Raw genomic sequence first — 16,796 nt, 5'->3', positions numbered from 1 at the left:
ATTGGGGGCTACGTTGTCAACATCAGAATCAGCATATTGACACTGGATGAATCCGATGCGGGAAAACGTAGCGAAAGTACAACCGCTTCAACAACATTGGAACAACCGCAATATCGCGCCCTGATCTGCACTCCACTGCACAGTGCAGCGCCCTGGCCCGAGCTGCACCGTCGTTGTGAAATGAACACGGACTGTGGAAGGCCCCGATATGAGCTTGCTGCATAACACTGCACCCACCGCCGCCTTGTGGACGTACGGATCTGACGACATCTGCATTACAATGCCAGGATCTGCGCTGGAACGCACAGAACCACACTGCACCGACTCACACTGCACCGTTCTGCACTGCTCCTGCTGTTGTGGAGTGACTCATGCAGCCAGCTATGGCTGCAGGGTTTTGGTACTACATGTTATTTATGCCATTTATTGTGAAAATTCCGTCACAGTTCTTAATATAAGTTGTCTTGTGGTTGTTGTTGTTGTTTGACTTGCATCCCACTGGGATTTTTGCACACAGCGTTGGTGTACGGTGATTTTTCTGCAATATTTTGCTGTCTTTTCTTGGATTTTCTGTTTGCACTTAGTCACATATTCACTTTAAGATGTTTTTTGTTCATGTTTTTTTTGTTTGTTGCGGTTGCACCCGATTCAAGAGCCGAATGGCTCACATGGCTATACCTAATAAATGAACTTAAAAAAAACTAAAAAAACCGACCAAGGGGCAGTCCAAAACTGACGTCATGCACCTAGGGGGGGGGGTCAGATATTTGTGACGATGTGTGACGAGGGGGGGGGTGAGAAATGTGACGTCACATCAAAATGCGCAACTTTAAATAAATATAGACAACACATTCTACTTAATTACATATACTTTTAATAAATGTTTTCTCCTACAACATCAGAGTGCAGCGCCACATTAAATACGCACTACAATGACAATAGTTGAAAGCGATTTGAAGCATGTTTTATTTTGTTGGGGGGGGCAGAGCTTTGTGACGTCATATTTGAAGGGGGGGTCTGACTTTTTGTGACGCCGTGTGACGAAGGAGGGGGGGGTCAAAAATCGTCCAAAATCGCGTGACGTCATTTATGGACGGCCCCCTACACTGCAGAGAGATCCCACACAGAACAGTTCTACACCGCACCGACCCACAACCGCGTCGTGTCTAACGCCCGCATCTGCCCCGCGCTGACCACGCCCTCCTCACGCGCTCGCTCTCCACTCTTCCGCCTTCACCGCCCCAGCCATGGACGCCGCTCAGGTGCGGGGCTGCTGCTGCTACTGCTGCTGGGGCTGTCGCTGCTGCGTCCTTTCCCTTTCGCCCCGCGGCCCCCCCCCCCTCAGGCGTGCTCGATCCACTGCTGGATAAGGGGGCGACGCGAACCCACCCCTCTCGTTCACATCGTCGGCAGCTCGGCCATGGTCCATCCACTGCTGCACGAAGGCCGTCGGAAGGCGTCGTCGCCATCTCGCGATAACCGCGATATTTGGCCAAACTTATTTAACTTAAGTTGAATTCTTGGCGGCCGCCTCGCGTTTGCATTAATAACAACAACAACGTCTGCTGTTGTCGATCTGACATTTGCGTGCGTTGCGTGTGTTTCCCTCCCGTTGCACAGTCTGCCAGCTCGTTCTTCAGCGTCGTCCGGGAGCCTCTGGGCTTCATCAAGCTGCTGGAGTGGGTGAGTGGCCTCGGGCAGCGCGACTAGGCCACGCCGAGGCTTCCCCACCCACCCCAGGCCGACAGTCGTGCCCAGAGCGATGTGCTCACCACGGCACCAGGCAGACCACACGCTCGCCGCCTCTACGTTGTTTACACTTGTGCAACCTTTATGGTGACATGTAATCACCAGAGGAGAAACATAAGGGGTTCCCGGCTTCATGTTTTTGTCCTGGTCAGATGTGTATTCAACAACAAAGACAAACATTTGTTAAGAATGTGATTGATTTCCTGTAATGTTGTGTTTGGAGTGCAACACAATTGCGTGTGATGAGTCTTACACAAATGAAGTGGCAGGGCGAATCGGAGCAGATAGCATGGAGTGCTTTTGTAAAACTGAACTTGATCATGAAAAGCAACACACGCATGTCCTCAATAGAGTGTTTAGTCGGTATATTTACCTGCGACGACATGGACATTGACATAACATTCAGCGAAAGCTTAGAAGTGTGCAAAGAAGCAGGCAGAGAGAGGTTCCTGCTTGGAATTGCATTCAGAGACAGAATGAGGAACGCATGGATCATAAATCAAAGACGGGTTAAAGACATCATTAATACTGTTAAGGAAAGGGGCCTTAGAACACATCCCTAAAAGTAATGCTGACCAATGATCAAGAATCGAGTGATGGACTCACAACTAAGCAATGGGTGATAGACGCTTGTGTTGTGCCCGAAACGTCGTGATGCCTTTTATTTTATGCCTACGTGACTTTACCGAAAGAACCAAAGAGTAAGCAATGGAATGTGTCTGAGACTATGTCCACCATGCAGGTGCTAGGTGGGGTGTCTCCATCGCATAATGATGGGAGAGATGGTGGTGTCTTGGGGAGGCCTGCATCCAGCAGTGGATTGTCAATGGCTGATAATAAAAGCCATGAAAGGTTTTATATATACACAAAGTGTTGGTTTATGTCTAGAGTGAGATTGGGGGTGAGGCTGATAATGTTTTGTGAGGAGTATCAGAATCTTTATTTAGACTGGAGGAATCAGATGAGCTCTCAAGCTGTTTTTTAACAGATGTGCAGTCTGGGTGGGTGAGTCGTGAGGTGTATGTGTCCATGCAGTGAGCGCTCGGAGTTCCACTGATAGGCGAAGGCCACCCAAAGACGACACCGCGATTCAACAGCGGGAGTCCTGGGACGTAACATTCCACCCAGGACCTGCACACAATCCTCAGTCTCCTCGGCGAACGTCCTATTTTCAATTGTTTAGTTAATATTTCAACTTTATTTTTTTACCAGATGAGATCTCAAGACAACAGGGACCTGGAAAATGTTGAGGAAATGTGTTCTATCTTTTGTTTGCTTTGCTCATTTATACCAAGCTGCAAGTGTCCAGCCTTTATTAAGTTATTCTGTAATTTTCTACATTTAATTATTACCATTTCTGGCATAAACAGCCCCATGTGGCAGTGAACGTTGTGACCACAGTGCTGATGAGTCCTCACGGGGACAATTGTCCATCACTGCAGTACTGCTGATGTTGACCTAACACAACAGGACCACTACGCACTTCTTGCAAATGCACCAAAGCTGTGTATGTTTTACAGCTTTTTGCAACTGTTTGTTAAAACTTATAGTTTTTCAGCCTGCATGTGTATCCTGTTAGGATGGGTTTCTTATCCGTTATAAAGGTTTGATCCCATGCACAACATCTATACAACCCAAATAGGTAAATAATAATTGTAGTTGCCTTGGCACAAAATCGCAGTGAACCAAGGTGTATGTACCCAACTGACATGTAAAGTGCATTTTTTTGTAGGCCCTTTATGATTTATTGGCCATAGTCTGGCCCGGCATCTTTTCTTGAGGTTAATACATTTACAGTTTAATTAATACATTCATATTTTAATTCATACATTTATATTTGGGGGTCTTGCATGGCCTAATTCCCCAAAAAGGATCACAACTTTCCACCAATTCAAATGTGCATGAGTACATCCGCTGCTCGTATTTTAAGGTCAACCACTGTGTACACATTTACATTGTAGTGTACACAAATTAGATATTGCACAACTACTTCTGAAGTCATTCGAACCGACCTTTTATCCGCACCAGCAGTAGGGACCCAATGTGATGTCAAAGCACAACACTTCTGCAGGTTCAGATCGGAGTTTCAAACAGTCAATTAAACCGGTTTTACAGGCGTAGCCAATTGTTGGTTTTAGCCCCGTCACCAACGACTACATTAAAAATGCCCAGTACATAAAAATGCCAGTTGTGTCAGAATGTGTACCATCTGGTATACATGAGTAATTTAAATGGACTCAAACTTTGTTTTATGATGTCACCTTCCAGAGGCTGTTTTCTAGCAGGTGATGATGTCACACTTGTTTCTGCTAGCTCCACGTTGACATTTCTAACACCCCATGACATGGGGCCGGCAGCACAATTGGGGAAAGGGAAAAAATGTGGTTCGTTACCAAGCCAGGGGTCTTTACAAACATTGCAAATATATTCCTATTCTCAGTCTATTCAAAGTACTGTTTATACGTTACACATCTTCCCCGTTTGTGTGTTTTGTATGAAAACAGTAAAGTTGTTTGTGTGTGACGTAATCTCACTTCACACAAACCTTTTAAGAATACTTTTGTCATGTTTTCCAGCATGACATTTAGACTAGTAAAAGCGAATGCTAAGGTACTTATTGACAGTTTGTTTCACTATCACATTGTCATCTGGGTGTGTAAATTCTGCATCTGTCCCTGTTATATGCTGTTTTATTTCCCGAATGTGTTGTGGCTTTCTGCACATTGCAAGAAAAATATACACCGCTTATATAGAATTGAATCTATGTTTATAAAGACGTACATCAGTCGGACACAAATGTTTATTTAAACGTCTGGAGACCTCCAGCCTCAAACTTTCACATTATTCATTTCTCAAACATCTCTAAACACATTACTACACAGCCCTTTACAGCAATCATCAAGGTTTGGTGTTTTGTATACAGTGCATGCATGTGTAATATACTGTGCACAAAGAGCAGTTTCAGTGAACTTGTACACGTGCAACCCTTTTGTTAGCTGGATGAGGGCCTCCCAGTCTTCTGGCTCACCACGCTGATCGGTGAATTTGGGAGGACCCAGAACCTGTTCTGGTATCACTCGGCACTGAGGTTAGCTGTGGCCAGAATTCAAAGGCACAACGGCCCGGTTCAAAGAGCAGTTTGCTTTACCTTTGCACCACCGTTCCGCCCCAGTTGGAATGTACCATAATTGAAACCAATTTAGGAATCGCCTTGTGCACAGTATGACAAACAAGTTTGGCAGAGCAGCAAATCGCGTGAGCCATCGCACCCTTGGGTGTTATTCGGCTGATGCTGGTTCTCACTGGGTGCCTAGCACAGTGTTTAAAATGTTTGCCATGGAGGTGTCTGAAGGAACTGCGGCTTGTTTGAAATTCCACATAGTGCCCTTGAAAGGGCGGAGATGAGAATGCACGCGTGTATGTTGGGAATATGTCTTAGGGAAAGGGAGGCAGAATTAAGCCAGCGGGATTATTAATATTCTCGAGAAAGTAAGGGAGGCGGGACTTAGATGGTTTGGGCAAGTTTTGAAAGAGACAAACAAGATGCAATTGGAAGAGCTATGCAGGACAGCAGTGAAGTGCAGATGAAGTAGAGGGAGACCGAGGGTGAGATGGACAGATGTGGGACAATAGATGAGACGAGAGAGAAGAGGCACCGAGAATTTACATGGAGAAAGAAAATCTGAGCAGCCAACCCTATGCAATAATGGGATTTCTATCTCTGGAGAAGAGATTGTGGCACCATCGTGTGCAAGTGGTTATACATATCCCTGTTTTGTATTGGGATGTCATGATATTGAACAAGTTCTTGCATGTATGCGGTAATTTTTGAAAACTATTTTACGTCCTATAAATAGTGAGTGCGGACAAGCGTGGTGAATTGCCCAGTAAAACTACTGCGGGCTTATGATGATGCATTCTTCGAGGTTTCTGCAATGAGGGATTTTCTGATGACGGACACTGTTTACTTGTGTAGTCTGTTGTGTGTCAGTGACACATCGGGCAATCCATTGCCTCCACTTTTCACACTCGTGGCCATGTGCAATCACTCGGAGCTCTTCCCACATGAACGACAGATGCCACGTCCTGCTTACACTGTTTAGTTCCAGTTTATCGGCGATCGAATAGCGTTGTGTTTATAACTAACTAGCGGGAAGTACCCGGCGTTGCCTGGGGGAAAAATATATTCAAAAACTTCTGAAAACTAAAAAACATAACATATACAAATGAAAAGAAAACTTTGATCATTACCTCATTAATTTAAATAAAACTCAACGCGCGGTGGAAAAAAAACTTAAGCTCGCGTGCCAAGATTCCATTCTTGAAATCGCACAAAGGAATCGAAGGTTGTAGATTTTTTTAGAATCGGCCTATTCCCGTTTAATCGGTACCACAAACGCTCACCAGATATCGATTCTCGCCAGTCCTGTATGCGGGTTGACGCCACACACCGTCATGGTCATTCCCCCCCCCGCCAAATACAAAAGTCTATTTGCATTGTGTACAGTCTGGAAGCTACCCACATGCCAAATTTCAAGTTTGTTGCATGTCGGGAAGTATGCTAAACATTTCGAACAGACACATTCGCAAATTTCCCTTTTATACATATAGATTAAACACCCCACACATCCTAGCAGGAGGCAGTATTGTGAAATACAACTACTTGGCAAGAAAAAGTGGTGAGCATCACTTCTAGTCACTTAAACTAGTAAGGTTTGCACCCTGTAGTAGATGTATGTGGCTTGTATTGGGTTAACGACCAACTGTGTGGTGAATACCCGTGTAATATAAAAAGTATTGTTTTCTGCATTTATTATGTGTGTGTCATTGGTTTTGTTCCTGCCTTAGAACATTGAGGGTGGGTTTGGGAAGGACGCACCACTCGCAGGAACGATAATGGATGGTTGAGACTGATGCAATGGCAGCCAAAGGAAGGAACACGTCTAAGAGGATAACTACCACGGGGTTGGAGCGATGAGATTAGCTCATGTGCAAGAGCAAAATAATTGTGGCATTGTGGGTTCATGAGGGATGGCGATGACGTGTTCATACAAGGTTGCGGTGATTGAAACTTCACCATCACCATCCACGATCTCTCCGCTGACAAACGAAGGCCTCGCCAAGCTGTTGCCATCTCTCGCAGTCTTGTGGGTGCAGCAATCCTTTTTCATATTCGACAAAAGCGTGTTATTGTATTTTATATTCATGAGTCTTTTTGAGAATCTGATTGATGTTACGAATGTGGTTGATGGTCTAAGAAACATTTGCTGTACCTGGCCTATTGTATTTGGGTGGCCTCTATGAATATTTCATGATTCATTTCCCAATGATCTTCGTTCACAACTTCTATAAATGTGAAACTTGATGTGTGTTGTATGAACATGTATCATGGGTTGGTTGCATGAAACAAAAGTACGGTTTGCACTGTGATTTGGTAATGTATTTAGGATTGTGTTGTAACCTGATATTGTTGCTTTCCCTGTTAGATTTTTTCTATCTTTGCCTTTGCAACCTGTGGTGGATATTCCGGCTATTTTGAAATCTTGGTGAACTGCAAGAATAACTCGACCAACAAGACAAGGATTGATTTCAGCTATCCATTCAGGTAAGAAATAAACTCTGATTTCAAGATATGAATACAATCAATGCACATATATGTAGTATTCATGTATGATTACATGCATTTTACCCTGTATATTGTGTATAAAGTTATTCTGAAACTTACTATGTAGAAATAGTAAATGCATTAAGCCTATATATGTTACGTAGGCTCACAATAGTTTAAACTGTTGTATTCATAACTAGCAACCCGTGCATACTTTGAATGTGAACATCTGTTCGTCCTTCCCAGCCGGCCAGCCAGCAACACTTTTATTATTCTATAGCGGCCTGTCACTTCACCTTTCTCTTGCCATCTCTGTGATATCGCGCATGTACACTTGGAAGTGTGATTCCCAGCCAGGCAGGAATCCACCCAGGTCATCTAGCCGGAAAACTTTTTTTTACTATAGTTTGATACAAATGTGCAGTTAAAGTTATTAAAGAATAGCAATTCCCTTAATTCCATTCCCATCCCTACCCATGCTCCCCTTTGCCCCTCTAAATTTCACACGGCAACTGCACATTAGAGCTGAGAATTATTACACTTTCAGCTATGCCACTGCTTTTTAAATCTTTTCTCATTTTGGGAATTGATCGGGTGGCTCTGTTCGGAGCCCTGGGCCAGCACAGCTGAGCTCATTAGGTGAGGATCGAGGCAGTCGCCTGTGTGATTAAACCGGGTGTCTCAAGTGGAGAGAGTTAATGGCCTGTAATCCGGCAGTGTGGAAAGCGAGGGTGGATCACACACATGTTGTGAAACTCCCTTCCTGTGGGTGTCATGGTGTCATTCCCAAGCTTGCCAGCAGGTGGTACAGCAAATGTGGACTTCAGCTGTTCCATTTGTAGCGGTCGTGATGGTTTTGTATGTATGTTGGTATGTTGAACTTCTTTCGATCAGTATGAAGCCAACCGTGCTAATGGGAGGCCGGGAGAATGACAGCAAACTAATGCATGGTAGGTATTACCTCCGATTGGCATGGTTGGCTACCTATGCTGCGAAAGAAGTTCAACATGCATACATGTAGTGCGTGTTGTGTGTTTTGACGTGTGTGTTGCACGTGTTTGCATGCGTCACGCTCCCGGCAGGTTAAACCAAGTGACATTCCCGGTACCCAACTGTACGGCGAACCCCAAGGACGTTGGCAACCTTTACGGCGACTTCTCCTCGTCGGCCGAATTCTTTGTGACCATCGCCGTGTTTGCCTTCCTCTACTCGTTGTTTGCCCTGGTCGTGTACACGTTCTACCAGCCCAAGTACCAGCAGTACCGCGGACCCCTCATAGTACGCACGGCCATTCATCGGCGGCAACTCCACACACACACACACACAGCGCGTTACGGTTTTACGTTTTAAAAACCACAGCTTGATCTTTGGCGTGTAAAAGAAGGAACTGCAACCGCGTACAACAACAACAAAATTCCATTTCAATCGTGTAACGGACTTGTTACGAATGTTATTTATGGAAATGCGTGATGAATTTAGACGAGATACGGATGCAAGGGGAGTTTTCTGTTTAGCTTATAGGTGTACGGTGTTGAAGTCAGGATGAAGAAACTGGAGGGCGAGGGACATTGTTAGAAAAACTACTCTGAGAATCCGCTGCTGGATGGCCTCCCCCACACGTGGCGTTTATTTGACCGTCAGTGCAAGTTGGTGAAGGCAGTGGGAGCCCAGGACCAGTTCACAAATCACGAGCACAAATATTGTCCGTGACCGGGAATCAAACGCAGGTCGCCGGGTTGATAGCCCAGTGCACGAACTACGGCACCACCGTTCCACCATACATACAGATTAGCCGCTTATTACACAGATAGTGAACAATAATGGGGAAAAAAAATCTGTCGGTGATTTTTAGCAGACTTCACGAGCCAGCGGGGTTTTTTTCTTCCACTCTGCCAACAGGACTTCGTCATAACTGCACTCTTTGCCTTCATGTGGCTCGTGAGCTCCTCCGCCTGGGCCAAGGGCCTCGCCGACGTCAAGATCTCCACGATGCCCGACACTGTCTACAAGCTCATCTCCATCTGTCAGGAGCAGAATATTTGCACGAGCGGAGCCACCGCCATCATGTCGAGCCTCAACGTGTCCGTGGTGCGTGCATTTCTCTCGTTGGCTCCGGCTGTCCATCGGTCTGTAACATGGGGTCACGATTACTCTCGTAAAGGTGATACAATGTAAATAGAAAATGTGTTTAAAGTTGTGTTGCCATTAGGGATTTGCCCAATAGAAAACTTAACCACGTTGATTAAAGGGTTACTAAGAACTTTGGAAAAGAGATGATGGGAGGGAATTCCAAAGTCTCGCCGTGCAAAAGAAGAGGTGGAAAGAGAAAAGATGTGCAGTGAGGTGGTGGAACACGCTGTGGGTGAGATGGAGTCTGATCGATGAAGTCATCTGCATTGGTGTAGGAATCTACGAGTGAAATTCACAGTCGTAGTGATAGAACAATGACAAGGAGGGACGACTACAAGATAAGGCCATTGTGTACACTTACATTCACCGTTTTTTACGTCAAAAATTATCGTTGCATTGGTGTATATAGTCGGCAGATGTTTCATGTTGTATGCGGCCAACAAGAAATGCAAACTATCATTAAGGACTAGTAAATCCTCTCCCGGGGTTGCATTGGTTACCTGAAGAGAAGAAATTAAATGTTCCACACTCCCACAATAAAATATTTGTAATCGGTATATATTACCCATCCTATGAAGTGGATCAGAAACACTGACATTGGCAAAGAAAATTAAACAAAAGCTAAACGTTGCAGAAATAAGCATGGGGGACGCACTTGCCTGGAATGACATTGAGTGACAGAATGAGGAACATGGATTAGAGAAGATATGCAAGTTCAAGACATCATATTGACTGTTAGCAAAAAGTTAGTGGGCTTTGGCAGGACACATCAACAGAGTGCCTTGTATAAAGGTGTCAGTTTTTGTACCAGTTGAAAGGGTAAAAACCTATCACTACATCAACAGAGTGGCAGGCAAAACAGGGAAACGCGCAGGGCGCATGGGGAAGTACAGCGCACACCTTTTGTGGATAAGAGGTCACTTGAATACATCTCAGAAGTAGTTCTGTGATATATTTTTTGTGTGGGTCAGTCCGGACTATTTCTGCTCCTGACAATGCCGATAACAAATATGAAGTGAAAAATTGGTATCTGTACAAAAACTTTTACTTCCCACCATTATCTGTCAATGCATTTAATTTTCAGTGTGTAAGACTCGTCACTTTTTATCCAGCCATGAGCCTTGACATCAAAGCGTTTTGATGGGAGGTGCAAGGCTGCATCAAGGACACCATGCAGGAGAATTGTTGCATGTGCGCGAGGGTCATCAGCACCACATTGCAGCGACATCTGAAATGCCTCGCTATGAACACCGCTTTGACAAAATACGTGAACACGAGTCTACGGGAATTTGGGATTATGCAGAATGGCTCTCGCCCCCAGTTAGCGCGGCTGCAAGAAGTTTTACTGACGTATATAACAATGCTCTAATGGGTGTCTTTGCGTGTGTGTACGTGCGCGCGTTTGTGTTTGCATGTGGCAGGTGTTCGGTTTTTTGAACCTCATCCTGTGGTCGGGAAACGTGTGGTTCGCCTACAAGGAAACGGCTTGGCATGGCAACGCGGAGCCAAGCTCGACCGCCACCAACCCGCCGAAGGGCCCTGCCACAGGCCCTGCCACCTATGGGCAGTGAGCGTGGCAAGTCAACAACCAGGAAACCAATCCGCCTGTCCTAGTGAAGTGTGACGTGCATAGGTTTGCGAGAATTCGTTTAGGTTTTTTTAATTACTACTGTCTCGTTTAAAAGAGAAAGTTCGAGACGTTGCATTAATTTTTGTTTTACACTACAGTAATTTTGGAATGTGGGTTTATTTTACACACCTCAATCTGGTATCTCGATTGTTGACATTCAATCCTATCATTCCTAGTTTAAAACAAAAAGTTATAATCCAGAACTCCACATTGATTTGATCAGCAAAGTACATTTATCACGAACTGCCCAATGATAACGGGGCCATTGTTAGGAACTACCCAGAGTAGATTTTCATTACAAATTTCACACGCACTTGTTGACAAAGTTGTATGTTTTATTGGTGACCCTCAATTATCACTGACAGAAGCCCACTGCGTGCCAGATGAGATCATTCTCATCAAGGTGGAGTTATTGTTTTTGCCTCCATTTAAAACTGAGTTCTGTTGTATTTGGGTTTTAAATTCCATATCTTTGCTTTAAGCACAAGGTCATATCAACAAAGCAGGTAGCCACTCGTACATGTGATATAGCAGTCGGTTTTTTGATCTACCAACTAAAATAAATTCAGGATATGCATACAGCTCGCATACGGATAAATCCATTACCAACAGGACCTCATTTGATGTGGTTTTATACTTTAAAATGCTTTACAACACATACACACTTCAAGGTTCTTAAACACAACTCGAAGTGATGACATTACGTGTCTGCTGTGGAGCAGCTGTGACATCTGGTAGAGGGTAGAGAGTGTTGGTGAGGTGTGCTGGTATCAACGGCTTTGGCCTTGATGACATCTTGCCCTGAAAAATATGCATATTTTACAGCTGTGCCCATTGGATTTTTTTTATTGCATGTGTTCTAAATAGTTTGATAAAAAAATATTAATATTTTGTGCCTTACAGTTGCTACAGAATAGCTCAGGATTTTTTAAGCTTAGAAGCAAAGAAATTGCTAACATTTCAAATGCCATTTGAAATGCAAGCAAGCACAAACCATCCGACTGGAATTTCCTTGTGTTGCCAAAAATCTTAATTATTTTGCCACGGTGGATAATGCCGTGCGAGTTTGAAGGCGGCAGTTTGCAAAAATCACTCGTGCATACAAGAACACCAGCAACGGCCACTTGTTTTACCTTGCACTTCTAAGTCACTGAAAGTCACTGGAAACATTTTTCCCACAAAGATTACAAATGCACATATTTCACGCATTACGTAAGAATTGCATTTGTACTGCATATTTTTGATGTAATTACTTAGCCCCAGCCAGCCAAAATCGCTTAACCCCATCGCCAAGGTTCGCATTTAGCGCAAGGTGCATTTCCTCAAGTTCAACCAGTGCCTTTACTCGAGTGAGAGGGACAAAGAAGTGGGCTTAAGGTCTATACCTAAAGCACAGAACCACATTAAACATTCACATACGTGATCAAGTTAAGCGACCATTAGACGGTCTACGTAATCTTCGGCCTTACGTCACCGCATGTAGTGGGTAATAAAACAGGCAGAATTCTCCTCCCAGTGCGAGCTCGATCTTCATCTGTTGAGGAACTTAGATCTATTTTTTTATAGCAACAATCATGATGCCTTAAAACCCTCAATGTTGTGCCTAAACAGTACAGTATAATCTGGACATGAGCACACATTGTATAAGCACAGTTCTGTTATAGGCAACGCATGCTGACATCACACTGGTGGGTGCAAGGCCAAGGGCAACTACTCGTACAAGCACACACACCCAGTGTGACTACTCCCAAGGGGTGTGTTTACATCCAACTTCTACGTTGCTATAGTGTGGTCTATGTCGTGAAAATGTAACGATTCTGTGATATTACATCACATGCTCGAACCCAGGGGTCAGCAACCAAAATAACAGCCAATTTTTTTCTAATTCGGTAAAAAAAAATCAATATTTCAAGAGCCGCAATGCACTGGTGCATACCAGACCGCGGTCCTTCATGAATGGCATCACAAAGCGGCCCTTAAAGAGCCGCACGCAGCAGCTCCGAAGCCGCAGGTTGCTGACCCCTGCTCCAGCGAACGGAGAGGCAAGATCGTTGTTAACACATTCTGACCAGTATTGCTGTTGCCATTGCTCGGTGCCAAATACACAAGCAGCCTCTCGCATCCAGCAGTATGTGTAAGTGCTCAATGTTGAATACCAATGCATTCACTGATGAATACCCCCCACCCCACTCTCCGATGGTTACTAATCAATAGAGAGGGTTGCTATGGAGACACAAATGTTCGTTGCAAATTGATTTAAAGGTGGTCAACCGAAGTTATCGCGAAAAAAAACTGAGATACCAACGTGTAGGTTAAATTTGGCACGTTCAACAACTTAATTTGAGTATTTGTTCAGAGTGAACAATTATTGCCAAAGATTAATTTTGATCTACCTGGAAATACAGTGGACTCGTCAAGTTTTCCCAAATGGTCACAATAGTGTTTTGTCATTTTTGAATGACGACTGTGCAGCGCATGCGTTGTACTCAAGTGCCTGAAAATGCGTAACTAAAATTTATTGTAAGTTGTGGAAAATGTAAATTCTTTCAAAGTTATCTGCCATGAGGGTGGTGCTTTGTCTGCTTAAGATTGACGTGTTGTCAAGTGAGCAGCACTCGACGTAGCTCCTTCAAATGTCAACAGGCGGCCTTGTTAATGCTCGGTGAAGGTTGCCATTATGTTGTGCCTTAGCACTTGGTTTCATTACTGAATGAGTACCATGGGTTGAAAATGTTTATTAAACACTCAATCCTGTATGCCATGAAGTTATTTTACCTTGATTGGAATGTCATTGACTTCTTGTAGCATTTAAAAATAAATATAATTTAGAGATATCTGTTGGGTAGAGGGCTTGTGTAAGGACAATTCAATCATTTAGACATGGCAGTCGCTTTATTTCATTGATTAAACACTTCTAAACGTGCAGGCGTATTTGCCGAGACAAAGCTGAGTGATTGTGATGAACACCTGCACATGAACCCTGTGAGATGTCTAAATATGTTTTCGTGTGATTCGCAAACATTAGTATTAGGCTTTTCACAAATTTAAATATTGCAGCGTTAATAGAGCGTAGGATTTAATTCTCATTGCTTGTTTGAATTCTGTAGTTTTTAAATGAGAATAAATACTGTACACAGACCATTGCTATTATAAGTCACGCAGCCTTCATGCACCGCCTGCGCCCAACGTTAATAAATGAATTGTCGTGTGTGACTATGGTCTAAGCAGAGTTGGGGCAATTCATAGTTTACACCTTGCTCCGTTAAAAACCAAGCTATGGGTGTTAATATTTTTGTGTGTCTTTAATCGCTTACATCCATAGGTATTTTTACTTATGAGTTTGACATTTTTTTTAAAGCAAATTACACTGCTATGATTGTTAGTTGTGCTCTGAGTTTGTTTTAGGAGGCTGCCGCGTTTCGAAAAGGTGGCTTGGTCGAGATGGGAGTTATTGTCAAAGTTGCTTTCTCTGCATGATGAGCCCATGGGTGATGTCTTTACGGTCTGTGAAGAGAACGCCGATCTCTTAAATCCCGGAAATGAGAAACCGCCCATGCTAGGATCTGTTTTCATCTTGAAGTTGGTACGTTTTTGGTTGGATTGTGTATATGCATTTGGACAAATAAAAATTAGAAATAAATACTTTCATCCTGTGTGTGTATTTTAACAGCTATTGAGGTTTGAATTCTTGTTTTGGATGTAATTAAAGTTAATGCGCTCACTATTAAGCCAGTTTATGCAAATTCAGTGATGCAGTTCTTATTGACTTGTATCATCAACCATTATCCAATAAGGTGTGAGGTCCATTCCTGAGTAACCTTCTCCAACCTCCCCTCCACCCAGAACTTGAGGAATGTCCCCTCCACCGGTTCCCATAATCCCCCCCTCCCCCTCGTATGAGTTGAAGGAAAATGCAAGCGACCCGGGCAGTTTCCAATATTGGACTTCGACCTTGTACGAGGATTTTATTGTTGGAAATCCACCCTTTGGAATGTATCGTGGATTGAACGTGCGAAGGGATGTTAAAACGTAGAGCACAAATGATCTGAGGCCAAAAAGATGTTGAGAAAGAGGGATAAAGGATGGGTATGATAAATAAAGATTATATGTAAACACGTAGCTTTTTCATTGTGCGTATGCACTTGCCAATGCAGTATCGCCAAATGTATTTTCTTTACACGTTTTTTTCAGGCAATATGATTCATAACTCATGTTTGGGTTAAGCCACGTAATGATCTGGCCAAGTTTGTGTCGAAAGGGCCTCCACTACCAGTAAGTGAGCTGAAACAATGCATAATTAGCGCGTGAAATGATTGCACATGGGACAAATCAATGTGTGGTTATGTTGGCTTGTGGATGTTCTTGCGATATAAATTTGGCCAGATCGTAACGTGACCCAAACCAATAATGATTATTGGGTTGGGTCACGTATTGTGGAGAGAGATTGTAATCCGGTAGCTCATCAGTTGTATAAACCCGCTGGGTGAAAATGTCTCCTTCGACTGGACTTTAAATGTCACTGGACGCCTGTTCTAAAGCCATAATCACTCCATCAGCACTGACCCAGTGGGCGCTCTGTTTGAGAGCTCCGTGCGATTGAAGATTCCTTGGCCGCATGCAAAGCGCAGTGAATGGTGGTGCCCCTTGCTGGGTGCAACGCGCTATTGCACCACGAGGTGGGCGCGTCTGTGTGTACATTCGACACTTCACGTGGCCTCAAGGTGCACATAGCCTGGCACAAGCGTCGCGATGACGTCACCGCCACTTAGTGGCGGTTGTTGTGTATGTAGCACCGTGTGTGCGATGGTGGACAACAAACTAAACACAAAATGCAGCTTGATATAAATGAGTTTTCACACGAGGTAGTTTAAAAGTACAAATCTCCAGTGGATTCCTAATATCGGAAAAGCGTTCCAGACGGCCACAGAAGCGCATCTGAAAGCGCGCGATGCGGTGGCCGTCTTTGTTCGATGGAGAGTCAAAGGTGTAGTGTATATTGTAGTGTATATTGTAGTGTAGTGTATAGTGTAGTGTATATTGTAGTGTAGTGTATATTGTAGTGTATAGTGTAGTGTATATTGTATCGTATAGTGTATTCTAGTGTAGTGTATAGTGTAGTATCGTATAGTGTATTCTAGTGTAGTGTATAATGTAGTATCGTGTAGGTATTCTAGTGTATTGTATAGTTGTAGTATCGTGCAGTGTATAGTGTAGTGTATAGTGTAGTGTATTCTAGTGTAGTATTTATGGCATCTGAAAGCTCGCCATGCGGTGTTACCGTCTTTGTTAGATGTCTGAGCCACAATCCGCTGCTGTTGCTGCGAGGTTGAGCCAATCCTCCTGCTGCTGTTGTGGAGTGACTCAAGCAGCCAGCTATGGTTGCAGGGTTTGGTGGTGGTACATGTTGTTTATGTCCTTTATTGTGAACGGTCACAGTTCCTATGATCACTGTTTCATTGCTTTCATGGCTTTATTTTGGTGATTTCGAAAAGTTTTTTGGTTTGGCCATGTTTGTTTGTTGTAGTACGGAGTTAGAATGATGGCTTTAATCTAAGTTGTCTTGTGGTTGTTGCTGTTGTTGTTTGACTTGCATCCCACTGGGATTTTTGCACACAGCGTTGGTGTACGGTGCTTTTTCTGCAATATTTAGCAGTTTTTTCCTGCATTTTTCTGTTTGCGCAG

At 43.8% G+C, this 16,796-nt stretch overlaps 1 protein-coding gene across 1 annotated transcript; it reads left to right on the top strand.

The window, feature by feature from the left end:
- The first annotated feature begins 1,124 nt into the window (after positions 1-1,124).
- LOC144729475 (synaptophysin-like) lies at positions 1,125-12,629 on the top strand. The gene is made up of 6 exons (XM_078609800.1): positions 1,125-1,262; positions 1,621-1,683; positions 7,236-7,354; positions 8,437-8,632; positions 9,254-9,442; positions 10,906-12,629. Exons 1-6 carry the CDS (start codon positions 1,248-1,250, stop codon positions 11,053-11,055), a joined length of 732 nt encoding a protein of 243 aa, XP_078465926.1. The 5' UTR covers positions 1,125-1,247; the 3' UTR covers positions 11,056-12,629.
- The last annotated feature ends 4,167 nt before the right edge of the window (positions 12,630-16,796 follow it).

Source organism: Lampetra planeri, chromosome 32, assembly GCF_965212315.1.
Source record: "Lampetra planeri chromosome 32, kcLamPlan1.2.h2, whole genome shotgun sequence".
Classification (NCBI taxonomy): Eukaryota; Metazoa; Chordata; class Hyperoartia; order Petromyzontiformes; family Petromyzontidae; genus Lampetra; species Lampetra planeri.
This window is presented reverse-complemented; position numbering and strand designations above follow the sequence as displayed.